The following is a 21,489-nucleotide window of genomic DNA, read 5'->3' as shown; positions in this document are numbered from 1 at the left end:
GCACTGCTACAGTGAGTACACAATAAAGAAAACTAACGTATTAATAATAATAATAACCTGCTATTGAAGAAGAAGTGTATCCATTTCCGGTACTAAAATTTTAGTACTCGAAGCGCACGCGGGACCGACCCCCGCGTTAACGCCACCGCATCACTCAGGCTAAAGCTCCCTAGACTCTGCGCCGCGTATACGCCACGTCGACGAAGCCAGAGATAGGAAGTTCGAGACGTCTCGCAAGTCCCGTATACTCGGAGGCGGGTGTTTTTCATAATTGGCTCGAAAGGAAGCAGGCGTTAATATTTTTCGTTCTCTTTTTCTTTTAATTATTTATTCAATCTACCCTCGGCAAGGAATGCAGCACAGCGTTGAAATCATGAGTTATTCATGGCAGATCAATCAGACACCAGTTTGGGTTTCTTTGTTTTTGCGCTTGAGATATAGCCCGTATGTTTTTATTGCGGGGGTGCATTTTCCCACGCGAAAACGGAGGTCTTTAGTGTCAAATAGCGTTCCAAAAATGAATGAAAGCTGCGCTGTCACGTGCCCGTTCAGCTGCAGCACCCGTATGAAGACCGAAAGGGTCACCATAGAAACATATGATATCAAAAAACAATTTCAATCTGAAAAGAAATCGCGCGAGCTCAAAAATGGTCACCCAAGGGTCCGCGCATGCGTATCGCGTCGAAACCACGTCACATCTATGCTCCAACACTGTCGACAGCTGGGAGAGTTTTTTTTTCTTGTTTCCGGTTCGTCGTTCGTGTCTTTGAAGCCGATTCGAAATGTCGCGATGTCGTCGCGTGACTCGCGGTCTCACCTCTTCGAAACGCAGCGAATCAAAGTTCTCGCAGGTATAGAATGCAGTTGCACGACACGAAAGGAGCATAAACGAGCCAAAGCGCGAGCTTCTAGCCGACGAGAAAAAGCATTCTAGGAAAAGGGGGCGGGTTCGGCGAGAATTCTAAGCACGCGCTCGAATAGCGTTCTTTTTCGCGACACTAATGAGCTTTTATCGATTTAAACGCGCAAATTTCGACGAATCGGCGTTCGTTCGACGTCGAAAACGTGCAATTTTGCGAGTATTAGCGCGCGTTTCACTTTCTAGACGAGCGACAGTTGGTTGAAAAGAAGACGTTCACGTACCGCAGATCTCTACACCGATTTGCGCGACGGAAAAATGCTTATCAGATTGCTCGAAGTCCTATCGGGAGAACGACTCGTAAAAATCAATAATAATTAAAAAATCAATAATAATTAATTAATTAGCCTAAACCGGCGCGAGGCAACATGCGCATTCACAAGCTGGAGAACAATGGAAAAGCGTTGTCGTTTCTCAAGACGAAGGACGAGAGCCTGCTCTTATATACAAGCACATAATGCCATGCAGCCTGATTCTTCTAGATGCAAACGGCGACTGTTTTAATGCGAGCACGTGTCTGATCGAGACGCCGGTGTCCGACAGAAGTCCAATAGAAAGATATAGTCGTCGCAGAGTGAATGATCATCTCATCATAGCCCTATGAGTCCTACGAACAACCGTTTCCCTTCCGAGGACTTCCAATGTGAGACTCAATTGTCCGCCCACTTCTTGTCCCGTGACGGCAAGTCGGATTAGTCTGAGTACGGTCTTAGACTGAACGCCCACGTCCCGAGCCACGTTTCTCAATAGAGAAATAACGTTGTGAGCAACGAAATCACACGCATCGAGTTTTTCCGCCGATTTTTTGAGTATGAGACGATAGTCCGTGGAAACGACGCGGAACTGTTCCCCCGTACTTTTCGGCTCAACCCAGAAACAACTCCCAAGTCGAAGCACGTCAGGTAAATAGCTGATTCGATCAATCAAAACTTCAAGGACTTGGTGAAGATACTCTGAACTGATTATACGTTCGGAGACAGGAGAAAACGTCTTCCTGACAAGTCCCTGCGTATCTCGAATAACCGAAGCACTGCCCAACGGACTCTCATAGGCCATCTTCAAGTGCTCCTTATTGAACCAGGCAATCTGCCCAACGTCAACAGTCTATTGACATCTTCCAAAGAAAAGGTGCCAACCAATTGATTCATAGTAAATATTCGTTGCTCAGTCGACCGGAGAGACCATCCCAGCAGAGCTACATAATTCACCAAAGCAGACGACATGACACCTTATCGTCCACAAACACATCCTTATTCCATTTGGACAACTTCCCACCTCCCTTATTAAGAAGCAAGGGAAGATGAGCAAAGATAGGCGGAACCCAGCCAAACGCTTCATAGAGCAACACGTGTTTCGCCGTCGACTGGAGCCACTCTTCACCATGACTGATATTCATCGCGCGATCGTCGACGACGTTGGCTAGGTGATAGGTCGGACAACCGTCAGATCGCATCAGGACCTGATCCTCGATTTCCCCATTGGAAAATTCCATGCGCCCGTATATGGCGGTCGTTCCGTCGACCGGAACTCGAAGACGAATCACGTGGCTCGCCCCGCGACTTGATAAATCGTCTCGCTGAGCGCGAGTGAACAATTGGTCGTAGTTCACTTTTTGGCCCGTGCGTCGCGCTGCTTCTTGAAGGCGAGCCACTTCGTCTTTCGAAGCGAAGCATTTATACGCTTTATCTTCCCTCACGAGCTTGCGCACGTGTTCGTTATACGTTGCGAAGCGTTCCGTTTGCCTGTAGGGACCGTAGGGGCCCCGACGCTTGGGCTTTCGTCTGGATGGATGCCTGCCCAGTGGAGAGTCGATTCGAGATCGCGTTCGGCGTCGGGCACGTTGCGTTGCGCGTCCGTGTCCTCTACGCGTAGGATTAGGGACCCCTTGTGATGTTTAGCGAACAAGTAGTTGAATAACGCCGTTCGGAGGCTTCCAAGATGAAGGAAACCGGTAGTACTTGGAGCAAAACGAGAAGCCGAGAATGACGTGCGAGTTCACGTCGGCTGCCGAATCGTTCCAAATCGTTCGTGCGTCGATGTGGAGGCGTCGAGGGTACGACTCAACGGGCCGCGAAACGATGAAACACCTCAAGGCGATCTGCTTCCTCAGACCGACACCCGTATCGTGCACCCCACTCATCGGTCTCTTCGCGAGCTGACGTTCCTTTCTCATAGGGCAACATCGACGCGTTAGTCGAAGAGCTTCGCGTTCCAAAATACGGTCTCTATTACCTGTGTAAGAAGAAAAGAGGAGAGAAGTTGATGATGAGTGTCTACAGAGACGTTGTTTGTATTTTGCAGATTTTACGAACTTTTTGCGTCAGCAGGATGTGAAGAAGTTGGCTGAGGCAGATGAACACGAAGTAGTCAAAGAGATCCAAGTACGCTCAGAGCTGTGTTCCTGCATCTGTTGACTGTGTACATAGGAAGCGTGTGCCGATTATATTGCTGTCAATCCCCACCTGTTTTCTCTCAACTTGCCTACGTGCAGTCAGGTGAGAGAAAGAGAAAAAGGTTTCTACTTTTCAATATTGGTGCATCGTGTTTACATCTAGCTGGCTGGACTGTGGGACGAGGAGTCGCTTCGACGAGTGACGGAAGGTCTTTCGGCTCTGCTTTTGTCGCTGAAAAAGCGACCCGTGATCAGGTGAGAGTCTTCGAGAGCAACGACTTCACGTGCACCATCAATCTTCACTCCAGGCAGTACGAACCGGAAGTCTTGCAAGAATTAATAGACGAAGGTAAGCCTCGGAAAGCCTCCCTTTGAGACGAAATCCCTCAAGGAGACCTATTCGCGTATCAAACGAAACGACTATTTTATTCCGCCCAAAGTGTCGTCTGCAGCGCAGTCGCTCATCGTCCGACTCCTCCGTTCGGATCCGTCCGAGCGTCCCGCGACGCAAATCGTTCTCAGTGACCCGTTCTTTTCCGCCGGCTTCGCGCCGACTCGACTTCCGCTCAGCTGTTTGACGATGGCGCCGCGATTCTACGAGAAGACAACGGCTAGTTCGACGTCGGGACTCCCACGAAAACCGCTGAGTCTCGTCAATAAAGACGGATGCGGAATGGTGGCGGGTCATTTGAAGGGTGCGCTGTCTTCGGCGACGACGACGTCCGCTGTTTCTGTCAAACCCTCTTCCGCTCCACCGCTTCCTCCTACTGCAACAGAGTTTAATCCTTGTATGATATTTGGGGGGAGACTGAGAGGATAGGCGGGGTTCTTAGTTATTGTTTTTCTTATTTGAGACTGAGCCGTCTGATTATTTTCTGAGTGATCTGCTGTGCCAGTTGAGTGACTGCTTGGAGAAAGAGCCGGAGAAGAAGAGCAGCAAGCAGTGGGGTATGTATATGTATACGTATGTAGATCTGTAGATGTATGTTCGTTTTATATTAGATGAGGCTGAAGATCCGGCATCTCAGCCTATTTATTGGATCAGCAAATGGGTCGACTATTCGGAAAAATACGGGCTCGGCTACGAGAACCAAAATTTAATTAAATTAATAATCACGTTGTGTTCCCCGTATACTTAAACATGCAGCCCCTCAAGCATTACATTAATTAAAAAAAGGGAAAGGGGAGCTTTGCCTTTAGCTTGGTAAAGAGCTTTGGGAGGACTACTTTCCAGCGATCGCACAGACTAGGTGCCGCATAGCCAGGATGGCACTCAAACTTGTAGTCATTTGTCAAGTCAATGCAACAAACCTGACCATTACAAGGATATGGCGTGCACTCATTAGTGTTGACATTGCAAAGAGTACCATTGAAGCCAGGCTCGCAGTCACAGGTAAAAGTGTTGATACCGTCAACACAATTGCCTCTCAAGCACGATCTCGCCGCGCAATCATCAATGTTCGTCTCACAATAGAGTCCTAGGCACAAGAATACGCAGTTATGAGTATTGTATAAGTTTTCACGTTGCTGCTCACCGGTAAACCCAAGAGAACAGATGCACTCAAAGCCGGCTATGTCGTCCTTGCAAGAGCCGCCGTTCATGCAGGGCATTGACGCACATTCATCAATGTTCGTTTCGCACTGATCGCCCGAAAATCCGTTCAAACATTGACAAGTATACTTCCAATGTTCGTCGATACAGGATCTTCCATTGAGACACGGATTCGGAAGAGGGTCATCGGTGGGCACGTCGCAGTCGATTCCCGTAAATCCAGGCAGGCACTGACATCGATACGAACCGAACGTATTGACGCACGTACCCCCATTGGCGCACGACATCCCGTCGGCACACTCGTCCACGTCTTCACTGCAGTTTTGTCCGTGAAACTGTGGCGGGCAAACGCATTGCACTTCATGGTCGATGATGCCTATTCGACAAGTGCCGCCGTTGAGACAGAGAGATTCGTCAGCAATGTCGCACAGATTTACAACACCGCAAAAGACCCCAGTAAAGCCAAAGGCACAGAGGCACTTGAACGACAATACTCCATCGATGCACGTACTGTTGTTCATGCACGGAATGCTCTGGCAGTCGTCGTAATCCTCTTCACACCGTTCACCCACAAAGCCCGTTCCTAGGCACCAACATTGGAAGCCGTTAAACATGTTGTGACACGTGCCGCCGTTGAGACACGGATTGTCGCTGGAACACTCGTCCACGTCCAGGTCACACAAGCGGCCGGTCAGCGTCGGCGGGCACGTGCAAGTGAAACTATCCACCAAAAGCACGCAGACGGCACCGTTGGCGCAGGGCTCGCTCGCGCAATAGTCAGTCATCGTTTCGCCGGTAAAATCTAAAAATAGAAACGATGAATCGTTTGAGTTAACTGTTCGCGGCGGTCAACACCTGACAGACAGAGGCAGTGAGCGTCGTCGACGTCGTCGTCGTCGTCGTTGACAACCGAGCACGTGCCGCCGTTCTGACCGGGCGACGACTGGCGGCACGGGCGCTTGTGTTGGCCACACAATCGACCGCGATAATCGTCGGTGCAATTACACAAAAATCCGCCCATCGTATTCGTGCACGTCGAGCCGTTCATGCAACGCGGCGACACGAGCAAACATTCATCGAATGTCGAATCGGCGTAATCGTCAATCTCGTTCGACGACACGGCGCTCTGTTGACCCTTGAAGCCATTCAGACAATCGCCGCTCAAACCGGTCGCGACGTCGCACACGCCGCCCTTCTTGCATCGACTATTCGGCGCCGTGCACGGTCGCAGGTTGAAGTCGCACTCAACGTCGATTGCGTACGGTTCGCCTAGACAGTAGTAGCTTCGATGATCTACAGATAGACAGGTCGCGTTCGCAAATCGACATATCGTTCGCGTGCAATTGGCTGCAGGAAAATTCGTATGTATCCTCAAAGAGCGAGCGAGCGAGATTAGGGGTAAACGCCTGGGGAGAGCCGAGACGCATGGCTGTATTACAAAACCAAAAGAAAGACAGTCAGAGAGCACGGCTTCAAGTGGGCGGCATCGACTTTTTCTTGACACCAGACGTTGGAGGGAGGACTATTGTATTGGAAAAACGAAGAGAGGAGACGCTGCGCGGCGAGCGATGCGCGTCGCCTGCCTTTTCTTTTTGCGTTCCGGGTACGGTAGGCGCCATGTTTGGGTCAACCGTTTACCTACCAGCAGAAGACTCCGTCATTGTTGCGAGGACGTAAACAAGAACGAGGCCTCGATTGAGAGGCATTTCTTCTTTAGATGGCCACCACGGGAGCTCCAACCCGAACGCACGCTATGAGCACATACACATAATTAAAACAGCTAATTAAAACAGCATTACTGTATTGTTCGAATGTGGGTAGATAATGATCAACGTCAAACTGCCTTCACTCCAAATCACCCTTGAAGCCTGGGTGCACGTAGAAGACGAGTCGAGTCTTGAGAGCAAAGGTAGTACTCTAGTAGACTACGTTGACGTATTCTTTCATGTTATCGATATTCACTCTAGCTCAGGCCGTTGCCTCAGCCAATCCGTCTCGCGTTCAACCGTCGTATCAGCGCTCGGATTCCGGCCATCGAGTCGTCGCTACAGTCCCCGTGGAACACTTGCATATCTGTCTCGAATGCACGGCAACCTATTCTTCTGGACATTGCAGTGAATGGACATTCAGTTAGCGGGCAACATAATTGATTGATTAATTAATTACTGATCATTTATTTATTTATTTATGTACATTCTGGAAGCTTCTTGCGGTTTCCGTCACGTCACGCTAGACTCACGCGTGCGCGTATCAGGGCTGCCATTGTGAGAGTTTCCTTTTCATTGATCGCTCACAGCCTCAACAAAGCCGACGATGACGTCCAATCGAAGAACGCCGCGCAGTCTCTTTGAAGAGGCCCTCTTTCGCCTTTGCGATCACGGTGGCGCCTCCATTGCGCAGTCACCGCCTCCGCCGCCGCCTCTCATCGTTTCCTTACTTTCAAGCGACGGCAAGAACGCGGGCCTCCTTCCCGTGTGCGTCGTCGATCGAATGCTCGCATATCTCGCCGACAACAAGCAATCGACTTCCGACCTCGCCTCTCTTCTGCTTTCGCAATGCGGAGGCAGCAGCGTGACGACACTGCCCCTTTGCGGTTCGAACGTCACTTTCGGTAGCCTGACAACGCGCGGCATTGACGCGCTACGCCCGGGTCTCGTCGAACTCGACGACCCCTTGCAGTTGGCGTGGGAGTCAACGATAGCTCACGTGCTGGAGTACAACCGGGACATTTGTCGTAGTTATGGTTGGCTTTTGTGCCGTTATTTCTTGTTCTAACCGTGCCGATCGTGACAGGAATAAGAGTTTTTTTCGACTCCCTACCATTCCGAAGAATCGCGATGCCGAAACTACTCGTCTGTCGGCCGAACGACAGAGGGCGTGGCTAGCTGCAGGAAGGACTTAAAGGAGAAGAATTATCCGTATACACGCGTCTGCTCCGATCATTTCATTGGGGGAGCTCCTTGCGATATATATGACACGACTAATCATGATTGGGCTCCTTCTCAGCGCTTGGGATACACTCGTACAGCAGCCGTCGACGTCAGTCGTTACGACCGCAGAGCGAGCCGCAGCAGAAAACGGCAACATATAGAGGCTGCAACCATTTGCGACAGTAGCGATGCAGTGACGAATGAAACAGTGACGGACGACGATGATGATGATGGAAACGCAACGTCACGGTCTGTCCAGACGACTTTGACTTCGTCTAAGATTTTGGTAATGGAAAATGGTCTGAGAGAGATGGAGAAAGAAATAAGAGAGTTTAGCGGAGCAACATTGACGTACAAGTCCTTCGAAACCAACGATGCGAAAGTGCGATACTACACAGGACTTCCTTCTTGGCATATTCTGCTTGCTCTTCATGTGTACGTCGAAGCAGCTCTATTTGGGCAGCACTGTCGTTTGTCATCATTTCAGCAGCTCATGCTGACATTGATGCGATTACGACTCGGTCTGCATCTAGAGGATTTGTCATACAGGTTTGGAATTTGTCTCTCAACTGCTTCAAGAATATTCACTCACACCATTGACGTTCTGTTTCTCTATTTAAAAGTGCTCATCAAATGGCCAGAACGTGACGTCCTTCGAGCGACTCTCCCACTCTGCTTCGTAAAGCACAGTCCATCGTGCGTTGTCATAATTGACTGTTTCGAAGTATTTCTTGAACGTCCCTGCAGTCTTTTGGCAAGAGCACAGACGTTTAGTTCGTACAAACACCATAACACAGTTAAATACCTTATTGGCATAACACCTCAAGGATCAGTGAGCTTCATCTCTCAAGGCTGGGGAGGAAGGGTGAGCGATAAACGACTTACTGAAAATTGCGGCCTATTGGACAATCTTTTACCTGGTGACACAATATTGGCTGACCGAGGTTTCGACATCAAAGAATCTGTGGGATTGTATTGCGCTCGGATCCAGTTACCTGCGTATACACGTGGAAAAAAACAGCTAGAAGCAATTTCAATTGAACAGACTAGGAACATTGCCAACGTAAGGATTCACGTAGAGCGTGTGATAGGACTATTGAGACAGAAGTATTCTATTCTTTCTGCTACTCATCCAATCGACTCAGTTCGTTGCACAAATGATTCCACACCCCAACTTGACAAAATAGTTAACGTATGTTGTGGTCTTGTCAATATGAATGATTCAGTTGTGCCCTTCGATTAGAAGACAAATAAAAGATATATTTATTACAAATTAATATATGTACGTACCCTTTTTCCGATTCGTTTTCCTACATTCTGGGCAGTACCATGTCGTCGTTTTAGGTGCACATTTCAAATTCAAACATGTCAAATGAAACCATCGTTTGACGCAGGACTTGTCGTCGCAGCCAACCATTGCACCGTCCTCTGCCCTCTCTGGCCTCTGGCAATAGCAGTACAGCTCAAGTCCAGGCGTTGATGCTGTTACCGAAGAATCTCTGTTTGTTTCCAAGATTGACGGTTCTTCTACTCTGGAGAAAAACTTTCCTATCATTTCGGGCAGCACAGCATTTGTAAAAAACTGATGAGATGTGGACACCGCACTTTCCCACAGTTGTTCATCTGGGTATATCCTTTCAATGTGCATTTCGTTGGGTTTCCACAAAATGAAATCACTGTACGATCTTTTGCAACAAAATATTTGGCATTGAACCTAATCAGAACAGATATGAAGTCGAAGCAAGTATTTGCGATGAGATTTAAACCTGGTAATAATATGCATGAGTTCTTTTCAACTGCAACCGTCCATCATCTGTTTTTTCCAGGCAGAAAAGGCGATCTTCAGTCATTTCTGCTATGCTTTTTTCACGCTTACAGAAAGGACACTAAATGGAAACTTTCACAAATATATGTAATGGCAGGAAATGATAAACCTTTATTTCAATAACTCCATCTCCGCAGCAGTCGCATGAGATTAGGCCGTCAGGGGATGCACCAATGAAGGAGTGTTCATCATTTATGACAAATCCGCATGAATCAACTTTCACATTGACGTGTTGCGATGCGTGTTTTGTCTGATATGCTTTCATTGCTGTCTTTTCATGAGAACAACCCCACCGTGTTGCCACTGTCGTGAATTTTGACAGTTCCGGATGACACACAGACATAATTAGAGACATAGATGGGCTTGCAGAATTGGTACAGCAAACCGCTTTTAATTTTGACGCCGTTATACGCCCTCCACGCATACGGTTCCAGAGCCTTGCCTTGTACTGCTCTCTTGTGTGTAATTCAACGGCTTCCCTCTGCTCTGCTGTCACCGATATAACAGTTTGTTTTGCGATAGAAAGAAGTCCTGCGTAGTTTAACTGCAAATTTTCCTTATTGTATAATTCTAACAGAGGAGAGGGAAAATTTTCTTGCAAAGCTGTTGGAATATACTTTTCATGATACCCACGCGTCACCGAGAGAACAGCAGGCTTGCTTGATGCAGCAGCAAGTGCTGCAATAAAGGATTCTTTTGCATGAGGTGATGGAGGGGTGATATTCTTCTGTCGCAAAGACTGCTGCTGTTGCTCCTGCTGTTGCTGCTCCTGCTCTCTCATCTTCGCAAATCGCTTTTTGCCCAAAAAGCAGATATCTTTAATCGGAGCGTAAGGAACATCTTTGACTGATTGTGGCTGAACCCAGTACGCCTTTTTGTCGGTGACAGTCGTTGATTCTCTAGCCCGGACGCCTGCCTCAACTGCAAAAAGGAGAGAGGCGATGTGGCTGCATGCTTCTCCAAGACCGGCCATGCAATTGCAGTGCGCAGCAAGAATTTTTCCTCCGGTTTCAGCCAAGACCCACGGTTGCAGCGGCTTTTCGCTCATTTTCTGAGAGTGTTTCACCTACAACGTGTTTTGAACCCTTTTGCGATTGCGTAAATGATTTTTTTGCCTTCGCTGTAACAATTTTCTTAGAAGAATAGCTCGTTTGTGTGACAAGGACGGATCCAACCCATCCGGCCAGAAAGCGTTCGTAGCAGTCAAGACTCTTGTAATTTAAAAGAGCCTCTCCGGTGTAGGGACTGGGCGAGACAATGAGGTACATCCCCACGTGAATATGCGTGATCCCGGGCCAATCATCGATGTCGTCAACCCACGCATTTACAGGGATCTCGTACGGATCGAGGCCTCCCGCTAGTCGAATCTTCTCTTCGTAACGACAACGACTCTCTTTGCTCGCAAGAGAAGACTTGTAACCGCTCAGCAATGTAGAATTTCGAGCCATATTTACGAAGGATGTCCCGGCTGTACTCCAGTAGGCGTGTCACCTCCTAATTGGTCGCGTGCCTGCAAGGGGTCTATTGCGTTCGCGTCGCCGACGACGTCGACTTCGTCGACTACGTGCGCCCGTCGGCGGAGACGCTGAGAACGTTGAAAATTGCTGGCATAAAGAAGGGAATTGATTTCGAGAAATTGTTTAGCGTCTGCACAAATTTGCAGCACTTGGACGCGAGCTTTACGAGTATGACGACGTCGGACGTGGAGTTGCTGAGCACCAAACTGAGTCGTCTCCAGTACTTGGACATATCGCAGACGAAGGCTGATCTCGTGCCGAGTCTCGTTGCCATCAAGCGGCTAACCGGTTTGAAGTACATTGGACTCTGCGGTATTAAAATGGAGGAGCAGAACGAGGGTGCGGCGACTCATGCCAAAGACGTCGCAGTCGAATGTTTCTCTGCTCTGACCCAGTTGACTCATTTGGACTACTCGTGCTTAGCTCCGGGAAATGTGCTAGAAGCCGTCTTCGAAGGGACTATCAGTTCAGCGAAAAGTCTCACGCACCTCAACGTATCGTTTTCGTCGGTTGCATCGTCGCTCTTCTGTCTCGTTGCCAGTCTCGAATCGCACGGCCTCCTGAAGCGTCCCTCCTTTCTCGGCGCTCTTGAAGACTCGTCGTCGTCGTCGTCGTCTTCTTTCAATCCGGATCCGGATCTCGTCGCTTTGCTACGTCGCGATATTCCCGTCGTTGCTCTTGGCTCGCATCCAGCTCACTCGTCCATGCTCTATTCTGAGCTATGGCGTCGTCCCTTTTCGGTTCTCCCCGATGTGCTGCAGCATTATCGACAATTGACTTGCGGAAAGCATCCCGACGACTTGGCTATCGCCGAAGCTCTTTCGCTTCTGATTCACGTCGTTCAATTGGCTACCGAAGACAACAAACTGATTTCCGACGTCGAAACCGACATCGTTCTTTACGCGTTAGCCGCTTTTGCCGGTACGAAGTCGACTCCAAAGCTTCTCGCTCTGAGACTCGTTGACCTTCTCATTGCCGCGTATCAACGTCAACCCGGCCGCGGGGTAGGGTCGGTTCTACTCAAAGCGGCCTTTATGGCCATACAGAGCGGCATGATGAGTTGTCGTTCGTTTGTCGGTTTAGTTGACTGTCTCCTCTCCGTCATCGATCCTCATTCGACCGACGGGTGGAGCGTTCACTCCCGTTTTTATGCCGTCCAATTGCTCAATCTTCTCATTCTCAATCTCTCCGACGAACAGAAAATCTTTCTGACGCGCGCCTTGCATTTATTTGACTTTGTCTTCAGCCGTCTCCGAGAGTTCACCGACTCGTCGTCCTACGCCGAAATGGCCGATCAGTTTCTCGTCGTCCTCTGGAACGTGTGCGACGGCGTGCGCGAGTCGTGCGCCGCTCTGATTGATCGCGTCGCAATCCTTCTCCGCTTCGGCGTCCAATTCTCCAAGCGCACCGAAGCGGTTATGTGCGTAATCGGCGCCGTCGGCAACGCGGCCGAATTCGCCGAATTTCGTTCCGCACTTCGCGTTCCCGATATGATTCGGCTCATCGAGACGGCGTTGCGGATTCCGGATCGAGGCGGCACTGTTCAGTTCACCGCCTCGCGACTGCTCTGCATGCTCTCTCTCGACGACACCTGGGAGTCGCTTGGCGACGGCGTTCCGTCTCGCTCGGACATGCTCGCTGCCATGGTGAAAATGTTGCGTTCGGCGTCGCTGAAGCCGAACTTGAAGCGATCAATTTCGTTTAAGTCGCTCGAGCCGCTCGTTGAGTTGGTTCGGTGTCAGCACACGGCGGCGATTCGGCTATTTGGTGTTTGGCGTATTGCGTGCTTGGCGAATGCTAAGCCTCAGGTCTATTGTCCCATGCTGAAAAGGGAGGGGAGCTTGGAGACGGTGTTTGGCGTCTCGATTCCTGACGAGATGAAAGACGATTTTGGGGCTGCTTTGGATGTGCTCAAGCTGCGTTGCAACGAGTACGCTGATCGGGTTGGAGTGGTGGAAGATGATCGGCACGTGCACTCGCCCATGCATCTCTTAATTCTGCATGAGCAAGGACTAATGAAGTATTTCCACGACGAGCACCATCACCATCATCACGACGACGACGACGACGACGAAGACGACGGTTGAGATGACGATGACGATGATGGGTGTCTTATTAGTGATAAGGAAGACAGCTGACTGGATTATTTCTCAGTTGAGTGATAGAGCTAATTTTTTGATGCTGTTTTTAGTTTACGTAAGTTCAAATTTGCGAATCAACGCGCCGCTGAAATCTTCTCTAGAATCAAACACCTATCCATCACAATATGGTGAACATTAAAAAATGCATTTTCGTCCTCTCATATGAGAGATCATAGAGCCCGGATTCTTTAGAATATGAGTGATGATAGAGACCTTTCTAATCCCCACAGAATGATGTCTCTTTCTTTTTCTATTACCATTACCTTGCCTACATTTTCATAATTTGCATTAGCAATCGTAATCGTTCTCTTTTTCATGATTCCGCAACATAAAGATAAGACTTAGTTCTGTTGAACCGTTCTTGTAAAGAAGTCATCTCCAGTAATTTAGAAACTTGTTCATTAGCCACCGTTTATAGCTAATAGCGTTTGTATAGACCATAAATTCTGGATTTTTCAATTTGATAGTGCCTCAGTTTTAGCTTTAGATTTTAATTAATAAAAACCTTTTTAGACGAGGTATTAATTGTGAAGTTTGTACGATCGTCAACTACGCGGCGTACAAAGGTACTGCGGTTTTGTCTTCGAGGTCGCACAAGTGTATGCATACGTGGAACGTGTAGGCGCGGACGTGTTCATTGGGCATTTCAGATGTACAGTAGTTGGTCTAAAATGTTTACATCATACCGGACGTCGATCGTAATGATGACTTCAATTCGGTAACGCAAACTCCCTCTTTTGTTTATCTAAGCGAGTCGAGTTCCTCCTGTGGTTCGCTTCTGGATCGGCGTGTGGGCGCGGTTGTACAGTATATATGACTCATGAGCGTTTTTAAATGGTCAGAGGATTGAAGCCGTTAAGTCCCGTATTGCCTCGTATTGAAGTCCACTTCCTCTGATCCGCGAAGCCCTAAGTACTCAGCTGCCTTTCCAAAAATGTTTCTTCTTTCATAAAATCGCGCGATAAATCTGTTTTGAGGGCGTGACATCCGTTTAAGGCCCCAAATCGCCGCCAGCGAGGACTAATTGTACTTTGCACCCTTTCGCGATGTCGTCATTGTCGTTTTTTCTAAACGTTTTGTGCATTTAATGGCCAAGTCGTGGCGCTAGCGAATGCTGGTAAAAGGCGGCAGACGTCGGCACGTGCTAAAACACGCAATCTTACAACGGCATAAAAATAGGAAGAGCCCAAACAATAGCACCATTCGCTTCCTAATGTGTGACTCTTTCAAACAAAAAAAAATTCTAACAAAATTGGACATTGCGTTTGAGCGTGAGAGGGTGCAAAACATGACCACCAAGACACGCCCAATACGGCGTCTTTTTACGCAATGCGTCGAAACAGCGACTGGTTTCTGCCGCCTTTTACCAGCATTCGCTAGCGCTACGACTTGGCTATTAAATGCAAAAGAAAGTTTAGAAAAAAAGACAATGGCGACATCGCGAGAGGGTGCAAAGTACAATTAGTCCAAGTTCGCGGCGATTTGGGGCCTTAAATGGTTGCCGCGACCTCAGAACAGATTTATCGCGTGATTTCATGAAAGAATGAACATTTTTGGAAAGGCAGCTGAGTACGGCTTCGCGGATCAGAGGAAGTGGACTTCAATACGAGGCAATACGGGACTTAACGGCTTCAATCCTCTGACCTGGAAAAGTCACGTGATAAGGGGGAGTTGCACATCCCTCTCCTATCTCTGCTAACGGTAGTCAGGTCACCTGACCCTTGCACGTGACCGTGGCCTTCCTCCCGAGCGAAGGGTGTGGCCTCCAGACTATGCTAACGGTGCCTCTGAAACCCAGACTCCTCCCGCGCGCGCTACGCGGCTGGGAGAGAGTGAGATAGAGAAGGAGAGGGAAACTCCGGGTCACGTGATCTATTTAGCTGAGTAGTCTGGAGGCCAGGGTCTGGCCAAACGCGCATGGTCCAAGTGTTGCATGCGGTACGCACTAAACGAATTAAGTTATTAGAGACGCCCTACGTCATAGCTTCGAGATCCCAAAAGCGAGACAACTAGGGGAGAATTGGAAAGTCTAGGCGCGGTCTAGGTGATCGTACGCAGAAGCGACAGCTGAGGAGTTCGTCGTTTTCGCGTACTAGATTGCTTTCTTTCGCGTACGATCGTCACATTTTCGCTTACGATCGCGTACGATTGGGTGGCATAAGCGTGCGATCGACCGGGATCACTCATCGCTACAGTAGTACTCGTATAAAAACATTCGAGGGCGTAAACGGTTAGAACAGCTAATTGGTCCCTACGTCACAGACAACTCGGCCTGTGATTGGGCCGCACTCCACAGTGCGGGGTGCAACACATCCCCCCCGTTTGGCCTGACCCTATGCCACGGTCACGTGCAAGGGTCAGGTGACCTGACTAGAGTAGAGGTCTGTTGCCCTTTTTACCCGGATGTGCTCGTAACGAAGGCGGCTATTTGTACTGTTTATCTGAGAGCTACGGTCTTCAAAAGCCTAGAAACCAGTGCGCTAGAGAAAATCTACCCAGCCCTACGTGTAACGAATCATAAAACCACGGAAGGCGCGCCCGTTATATGCAGAGATTCACCTTATGATCCCATCGATCTTCGCTTTTCGTTTATTTTTATCATCAATATTTCTCTGCTACTTGCGAAGATGTAAGCAAAGCTTTCGAGGCATCACAACTATAATAGAGCTATAGCTAGAGTGGAAAATCGTACAACGTCGGAGTTAGGAAAAAAATTATTATCTCCTTCAGTAGAAGAAATATTGGATAAGATCAGGCACAAGTCTCTTCACAGATAAATGATCTATGCGGGTAAAATAGTTGCGAACAAACTCGCCGAATGTTCTTGCTACAGGAGGGAGCAAAAGGTGACGTGGCGAAAACGCCTATTTTGCTGTTTATCAGCGGAACGGCAGATGCCAGCGTCGAGAGTTGAGCCTATGTCTATTCTCCGACCCTTGTGCTTTTGTTTGGGCCCATTTGCAAGAATATTGCCGGTCGCAAAAAAGCGCAGGAGGGAGCAAAAGTCCATTTCGCATAACGCGCGCGTCTACCGTCGTTTTATGCATCGTTACGCGTAGGACTGGGCAGGGTTTCTCTAGCGACACTTGTTTCCAGGCTTCCGAAAGGTCGTACCGAACATTTTCTCTCAAATGTAGTACAAATAGCCGCCTACGTTACGAGCACATCCGGGTAAAAAGGGCAACAGACCTCCACTCAGCTAAATAGATCACGTGACCCGGAGTTTCATATCCCTCTCCTTCTCTATCTCTGGCAGGACGTAGACGTTGGAGAAAGGGGGCCCCTCACAAGAAATACAAACTCCTATGCTTGCTCACCCGAAGAGCAAAATAATCGAAGTAGGGTCTACGCTACCTGTAGAATCGTCGTCTTCGGACAGAGGCTCCATGTCCCATTCCTCTCCCGTGTCCCATATGTAAAAACATAACTCTCACCTTTTACTAGCAAATTTATAAGATATGTTTGCAAAGAGGACTTGACTTGCCTAATATTAGCATTGCCAGAGACTTGTCATTTTAGTGTCGTCACCGCCTCACGTGACGGGAGGTCTCGTGCCTTATTGAGCTTTTCTCGATCATGTAAAACAAACATTACAGTATGCAGACGGCTTTAAATCGGCACGGAAGACTCGATTCTACCGATGCAAACGGATGGGAAGTTGGGAACAGCAAACGTAACCTGGGATACGGGAACCCTCTAAAGATTAATTAGCGATAATCGTGTTTTTTTGTTTAATTAATGACGCTTAGCTCATACAAAGAAGAACTAGACGAACTAAATCTTTTAGAAGTAGCTAACGAATTTGTTACGGATATAATAATGAAAGTAGGCTAAGATTTTTCGGAAAATTTAAATTCTGAGTGAGCTAATCAAAAACCTTGTCTTGAATGAGCGTGGTAAAAAAATTTCGCGCGCGCAATGCGCGCGAAAATGCCGGAAAAACTTCAAAAATGCCCTCCGGCCCTGCTGTGACAGTGTCTGGCTCATCGTCGCCATCCTCGTGGTCGTTACCCATTCGCAGAACTCTACGGCCCAACCGACGACGGCCACGAACATAACGAATAATCCGGCTACGATTGCTCCGGCCACGAATGCCAAAACTCCGGACTAAAACAACGGGACGCCTCAGACTAACAACTCGATGCCGAAAACGACGATTCTGCCACCGAAAACGACGATTCTGCCACCGAAAACGACGATTCTGCCGCCGAAAACGACGCCGGGCTTTCCTCAACAAACATTTGTCGTCTAAACGTCCGTCAAAAAGAAGTAATATGAGATTCATTTCGTTCCACGTGTTGCGTTTTTTCTCTGGTTCTGCTCTTCTCTGTTTGATGCACTAATGAGCCGACGAGAATGTATCTCGGACGGCTGTAGGTCTCACGGGACGTGTGCGGCAATAGGTGTTACAGGGTGGGCTGCGGCAATAGGTCTTACAGGGAAAGACGAACTAGTAAAGATTCGAACGTTTCCAGGGTGGGCACATGGCTACGAATACAGACGTAAGGTTTCTCCACAAAGAAAAAAAAACGGTCAATTTCATCTCTTGTTGTAAGAGAAACACGAGATGTCTATTCTAGTTAGAACAGTAGAGTTGGACTGTAGTCACTGTACGGTTCGGTGCTTGTTTAGATTTAGATGGTATAGGTCTATAGGAGCAATGACAGAGAAAGAAAACGAAACGTGATTCCAGATTCCAGGCTCAGCGAGGATAGACACTGATGGGTTTCTAAGATGTGCTGCAGGTACACGGAGAAGAATTTTCACTGTCTTCATCCTTTTAGTAATCAATACCTGCACACTGCCATTTAGATTGAAACTGTCCATCTCACGGTGTACCTACAAAAGGTAATAATCATGCTCTACCGTTTTGTTGCCGCCACCGCGATCACTTGATTCCCTTCCTTAGGTATGTAATAAAACGCGGCAGGTTAGTCCAGGCATTTTCAGCAACTGGAAGTCGAGCTCCGAGACTCTTCTTCTTAGATGCAATCTAGACAAAGAAAAAAACAAAGCTCGCGCTCATGCTTTTTACACATACAAAAAGCGTAATACGTAATACTACCCTCTTCTTCAAACCGGATGCTACTCTTTCCAATTGGGGTAGTAACCCCAAAAATTTGACGGTCGGCAAGACGATGTCGCCGTCGCCGCCAAAAACATCAAAAATGGCGTCCAAAGCCTCGACCACAACCCAGAGATCCGTATCACTAGATACAGCTTTGCACAGAGCGCTCCCGACGACCTGTGCAAGGAGACACAGAGCGGCACTGAATCGCTTTAGTATCCACAAAAACGCGTACATACTGTAAGCAGCTCCGCGGCATCTGGACGCTGAGCTAGTGACGTCCCAAGGACCCCAAGTAGGCCTACAACATTGGCGCGCACGGACGGAAAAGCCACCGTTGGACACACGGAGGCAATTCGGATAATCTGCTCAGGTTCAACGCACTAGGAAAGAAATCGTTTCTTACAGGGAGATCACAAAAAGCCTAGACAGCACTTTATGTCCCGTCGATTGTAGTCTCTTTGCTAACGAACGCATAACGCCAGTCACTGCTTCAAGAAATTCTTCGTCTGAACGAGATGGACCTAGAACAGAAGGTCAATAAAAAACGTGAATTCGCTTGGCCTCTTCTGCGCCTGCCTTTTTCCGATACTCCTGTCGCCAAGTTAAATAGACTTGGCCACAGGCTGTCAAGCGAATCGGGTCGACTGAGCTCGTCGCTGTCTAACACAGAGAGCATATTGTGCAGCGCTACCAATGCTCGGGACTGTACGGTATTCAGCCTTGAAAAGAGAAGAGACGTTAGGAAGACGACGCGCGGTCGGCGAATGCGCTAACTTTTGTACAAGTGTCTGGCCGAGCTTATGGGCGCCCAACAGTTCATAAACAGCCGGATCGGCAAATCGGCATTTGCCTAATGTCTACGCACGTTAATCCTATTCTTATAAATTAGATAATTAATTAAGGCGGTACCTTTTCTGGTAGGCAGTGACTGACAACAGCCTCGACACTGTCGACAGACATACTCAATGCCATCTAGAAAGAGACGTTCCAAAATAGAAGAGAAAAACAATTTTATGCTTGTTTACTGATTCAAATCCACTTCCACTCTGCTCCTCCTCGACTCCGTCCACTTCGCTGTCCGACTCTGACGGGAAGCTACCTCCATCATCACTACTGTCTAAAGGCATCTGTCGCAGACTTTCAACTATATCGTATACGTAACTAACCATCATTGCAGCACAGGTTTGCCAATATTTCTAAAGCTAGCTGCTGAGCTGCTAACGCGATTCTAATATCTAACACCTAAGAAAAGAATATGTCTTGATAACAACAAATATTAGCCTAAGATTGTCGATGGAGTAAGTGGACAAAGGCAAATATGAGAACAACAGTTCCAAAATAATCTCACCTGATCTGATTCCTTACGTTCTTGATACTATGAAACAACAAGAGTTCACAGTTACAGTACCAGATTTGTCCTTCTCGTCGTACCTTTTCTGCTTCCTCCATCGCCCCAGCATCGGCTGCTACAAGATCAGGGCCAATAGCTTTCATTCGAGCCGGAACGTCGACGTCCAGCGCTTTCGCAAGCGCGCGTGCAATGGCTTGCATTGCTTTGCCGCGAGCGACTGGTGACATGTGTCCATGAACGTTGAATAGAATGCCTGCCGTCAGGACGCAAAGCATCATGCGATGAACCGAAACGGCGTCTCCATCGCATAGGAGAAGACGTTCGAGTGCCGTGAGCATTTCGCCAGAACCGACTATGGTTTCACAAAGGGGAGGATTTTCCTCGGTCACCGTGTGCAGGCACTGAGCTGAATAGAGAAAAGAAATGAAAGAAATAACACAATTTGATTACAAACTTGACATTGTTTTCTACCTGCCGTCACCGCTATCAACGAAGAGAATCTTTTAGGCGAGATGCAGTAGAAGATGAGGGGAAGAAGATTTTCGCTATTGAAGATTTTCACGACCGTAGTGGAGCATTCACTGCAATACAATGCAAAAAGCAAATAATCGTGTCATGCCGAGATTACCTTAAATTCCATAGTAGATGAAGCCCTTGTTCAATTTGGTCGAGACACGTTTCGTCGATGGGAGCAGCGTCACTAATCATCACACTTTCAAGCGACTTTAGCCGTAGACACAGTCAGTTTACGCTCGATCGACGACGACGGCTCTTTCAACTTACACGCTTGAAGAAGACCACGAGAGACGTCATCACATCGTCCTCTACCATACGAACGCACGTCTCGTGACCGGCAATAGTCAAATTCCTACAACGACGAAGTAGGAACAGAAAACTTAAATAAAGTAACCTTTTTACATGGACTACTCACTGGACCTCAATGCAAGACTTAGTAAAGATTGATGTACAGTGAGGAGCATCTAACTAAAGTACCGTAGACTACTGTACACCTGCGCATACCTCAGTGCTCCGGCTGCTCCCAGTCGCAGTGCTTCGCACTCGTCGACGAGCATCGACGCGAGCGACTTCACAACGCCTTTATCAAGCAGAATCGGCACGATTTCGGCTTCAAGATCAAGAACGAGATTCGCGAGTCCGGCGCACGCACACTGACGATCTTCGGCCGAAGGACTGGAGAGCTGAGAACGCGTAAGATATTGACAAAGCAAAGGCAGCAACCGCAGCAACGGCAATCGCATTGGTTCAGTTACCATTTCGATTAGATGATAGTGCCCCGACGACGAATCGACGGCGTCCAGAACGCTTTCCCGCTCTTCTATCGCTTCGGCGCCGCTGGGAAAGCCTGTCGGCTGAATGCGAGCCTTCTTTCGCATCTTTCGGAGCTTTCCCATCGCTTGGAACGGTCGGGATGGTCGGGATTCGTTTAGAGCAACACAAAGACTTGGGAAGTCGAGTCATGGGCATGCGCAGCAGGACCAACTTACACTGAGCATGCTAGTGAGGTCATACCAGAGATATAAGAGAGAGAGGGATATGAAACTCCCGTCCTCACGGGGCAGGACGGACTTCCAAACGCGCATGCTCTAAGAACAATCGAGTGTTGGCCAATAGCAGCCGATCCATGTTACAACTCGCGTTCGACGACGCCCCTTTGAAAGAAAGGGGCGTCGGCTAAGGTGAGTTCGAGCGGGCTAAGCTCGAACTCCCACAAAATGAACACTTCTATGCATTAGCTTTCATATAGGCTTCACGCGTTTTTTTTTCGAGGGT

At 48.4% G+C, this 21,489-nt stretch overlaps 4 protein-coding genes and 2 pseudogenes across 5 annotated transcripts; 3 read left to right on the top strand and 3 right to left on the bottom strand.

Annotated features, from left to right (window-relative positions):
* Positions 1-1,350: 1,350 nt before the first annotated feature.
* Positions 1,351-2,887, bottom strand: LOC136188160 (glutamate--tRNA ligase-like; annotated as a pseudogene).
* On the top strand, positions 2,864-4,428 carry LOC136187926 (vacuolar protein sorting-associated protein 45-like). 2 transcript variants are annotated; one of them, XM_065975639.1, is made up of 9 exons: positions 2,864-3,039; positions 3,095-3,155; positions 3,221-3,300; positions 3,346-3,414; positions 3,475-3,566; positions 3,620-3,660; positions 3,764-4,099; positions 4,166-4,259; positions 4,314-4,428. In XM_065975639.1, exons 1-8 carry the CDS (start codon positions 2,902-2,904, stop codon positions 4,168-4,170), a joined length of 822 nt encoding a protein of 273 aa, XP_065831711.1. In that variant the 5' UTR covers positions 2,864-2,901; the 3' UTR covers positions 4,171-4,259; positions 4,314-4,428. The 2 variants fall into 2 exon arrangements, with proteins under 2 accessions (XP_065831711.1, XP_065831710.1); XM_065975638.1 differs by having other exon boundaries at positions 3,752-4,099.
* A 50-nt stretch (positions 4,429-4,478) lies between these two features.
* LOC136188520 (fibropellin-1 pseudogene) lies at positions 4,479-5,884 on the bottom strand (annotated as a pseudogene).
* A 1,240-nt stretch (positions 5,885-7,124) lies between these two features.
* On the top strand, positions 7,125-9,036 carry LOC136188021 (uncharacterized). Its single transcript, XM_065975750.1, has one exon. It carries the CDS (start codon positions 8,083-8,085, stop codon positions 9,034-9,036), a length of 954 nt encoding a protein of 317 aa, XP_065831822.1. The 5' UTR covers positions 7,125-8,082.
* Positions 9,037-11,077: 2,041 nt separating this feature from the next.
* LOC136188518 (protein zer-1 homolog) lies at positions 11,078-13,222 on the top strand. Its single transcript, XM_065976254.1, has 2 exons — positions 11,078-11,096; positions 11,136-13,222. The coding sequence occupies exons 1-2, from the start codon at positions 11,078-11,080 to the stop codon at positions 13,220-13,222; spliced, it is 2,106 nt and encodes a 701-aa protein (XP_065832326.1).
* A 4,652-nt stretch (positions 13,223-17,874) lies between these two features.
* On the bottom strand, positions 17,875-21,167 carry LOC136188005 (HEAT repeat-containing protein 3-like). The gene is made up of 18 exons (XM_065975715.1): positions 20,970-21,167; positions 20,719-20,897; positions 20,482-20,566; positions 20,327-20,421; positions 20,170-20,279; positions 19,779-20,104; positions 19,696-19,722; positions 19,514-19,589; positions 19,373-19,464; positions 19,257-19,319; positions 19,122-19,204; positions 18,924-19,066; positions 18,780-18,868; positions 18,584-18,727; positions 18,342-18,521; positions 18,169-18,269; positions 18,071-18,115; positions 17,875-18,015 (listed from the first exon to the last, which is right to left on the bottom strand). The coding sequence occupies exons 1-17, from the start codon at positions 21,108-21,110 to the stop codon at positions 18,085-18,087; spliced, it is 1,965 nt and encodes a 654-aa protein (XP_065831787.1). The 5' UTR covers positions 21,111-21,167; the 3' UTR covers positions 17,875-18,015; positions 18,071-18,084.
* Between the last annotated feature and the right edge of the window lie 322 nt (positions 21,168-21,489).

This window comes from Oscarella lobularis, chromosome 6 (genome assembly GCF_947507565.1).
Source record: "Oscarella lobularis chromosome 6, ooOscLobu1.1, whole genome shotgun sequence".
Classification (NCBI taxonomy): domain Eukaryota; kingdom Metazoa; phylum Porifera; class Homoscleromorpha; order Homosclerophorida; family Oscarellidae; genus Oscarella; species Oscarella lobularis.
The sequence above is the reverse complement of the archived record's forward strand: the minus strand, read 5'-3'. Positions and strand labels throughout refer to the sequence as shown.

What these genes read in the sequence shown, in the direction of transcription:
- LOC136188021 (XM_065975750.1), top strand. Translation starts at nt 8,083, where the DNA reads ATGGAAAATGGTCTGAGAGAGATGGAGAAAGAAATAAGAGAGTTTAGC.
- LOC136188005 (XM_065975715.1), bottom strand. Translation starts at nt 21,110, where the DNA reads ATGGGAAAGCTCCGAAAGATGCGAAAGAAGGCTCGCATTCAGCCGACA. An exon ending in TCGTGGTCTTCTTCAAGCGT is followed by an intron (nt 20,422 to 20,481) that starts GTAAGTTGAAAG and finishes CTACGGCTAAAG; the next exon opens with TCGCTTGAAAGTGTGATGAT. An exon ending in GGCCAGACACTTGTACAAAA is followed by an intron (nt 19,067 to 19,121) that starts GTTAGCGCATTC and finishes TCTCTTTTCAAG; the next exon opens with GCTGAATACCGTACAGTCCC.
- LOC136187926 (XM_065975638.1), top strand. Translation starts at nt 2,902, where the DNA reads ATGACGTGCGAGTTCACGTCGGCTGCCGAATCGTTCCAAATCGTTCGT. An exon ending in ATACGGTCTCTATTACCTGT is followed by an intron (nt 3,156 to 3,220) that starts GTAAGAAGAAAA and finishes TGTATTTTGCAG; the next exon opens with ATTTTACGAACTTTTTGCGT. An exon ending in GCAAGAATTAATAGACGAAG is followed by an intron (nt 3,661 to 3,751) that starts GTAAGCCTCGGA and finishes TTCCGCCCAAAG; the next exon opens with TGTCGTCTGCAGCGCAGTCG.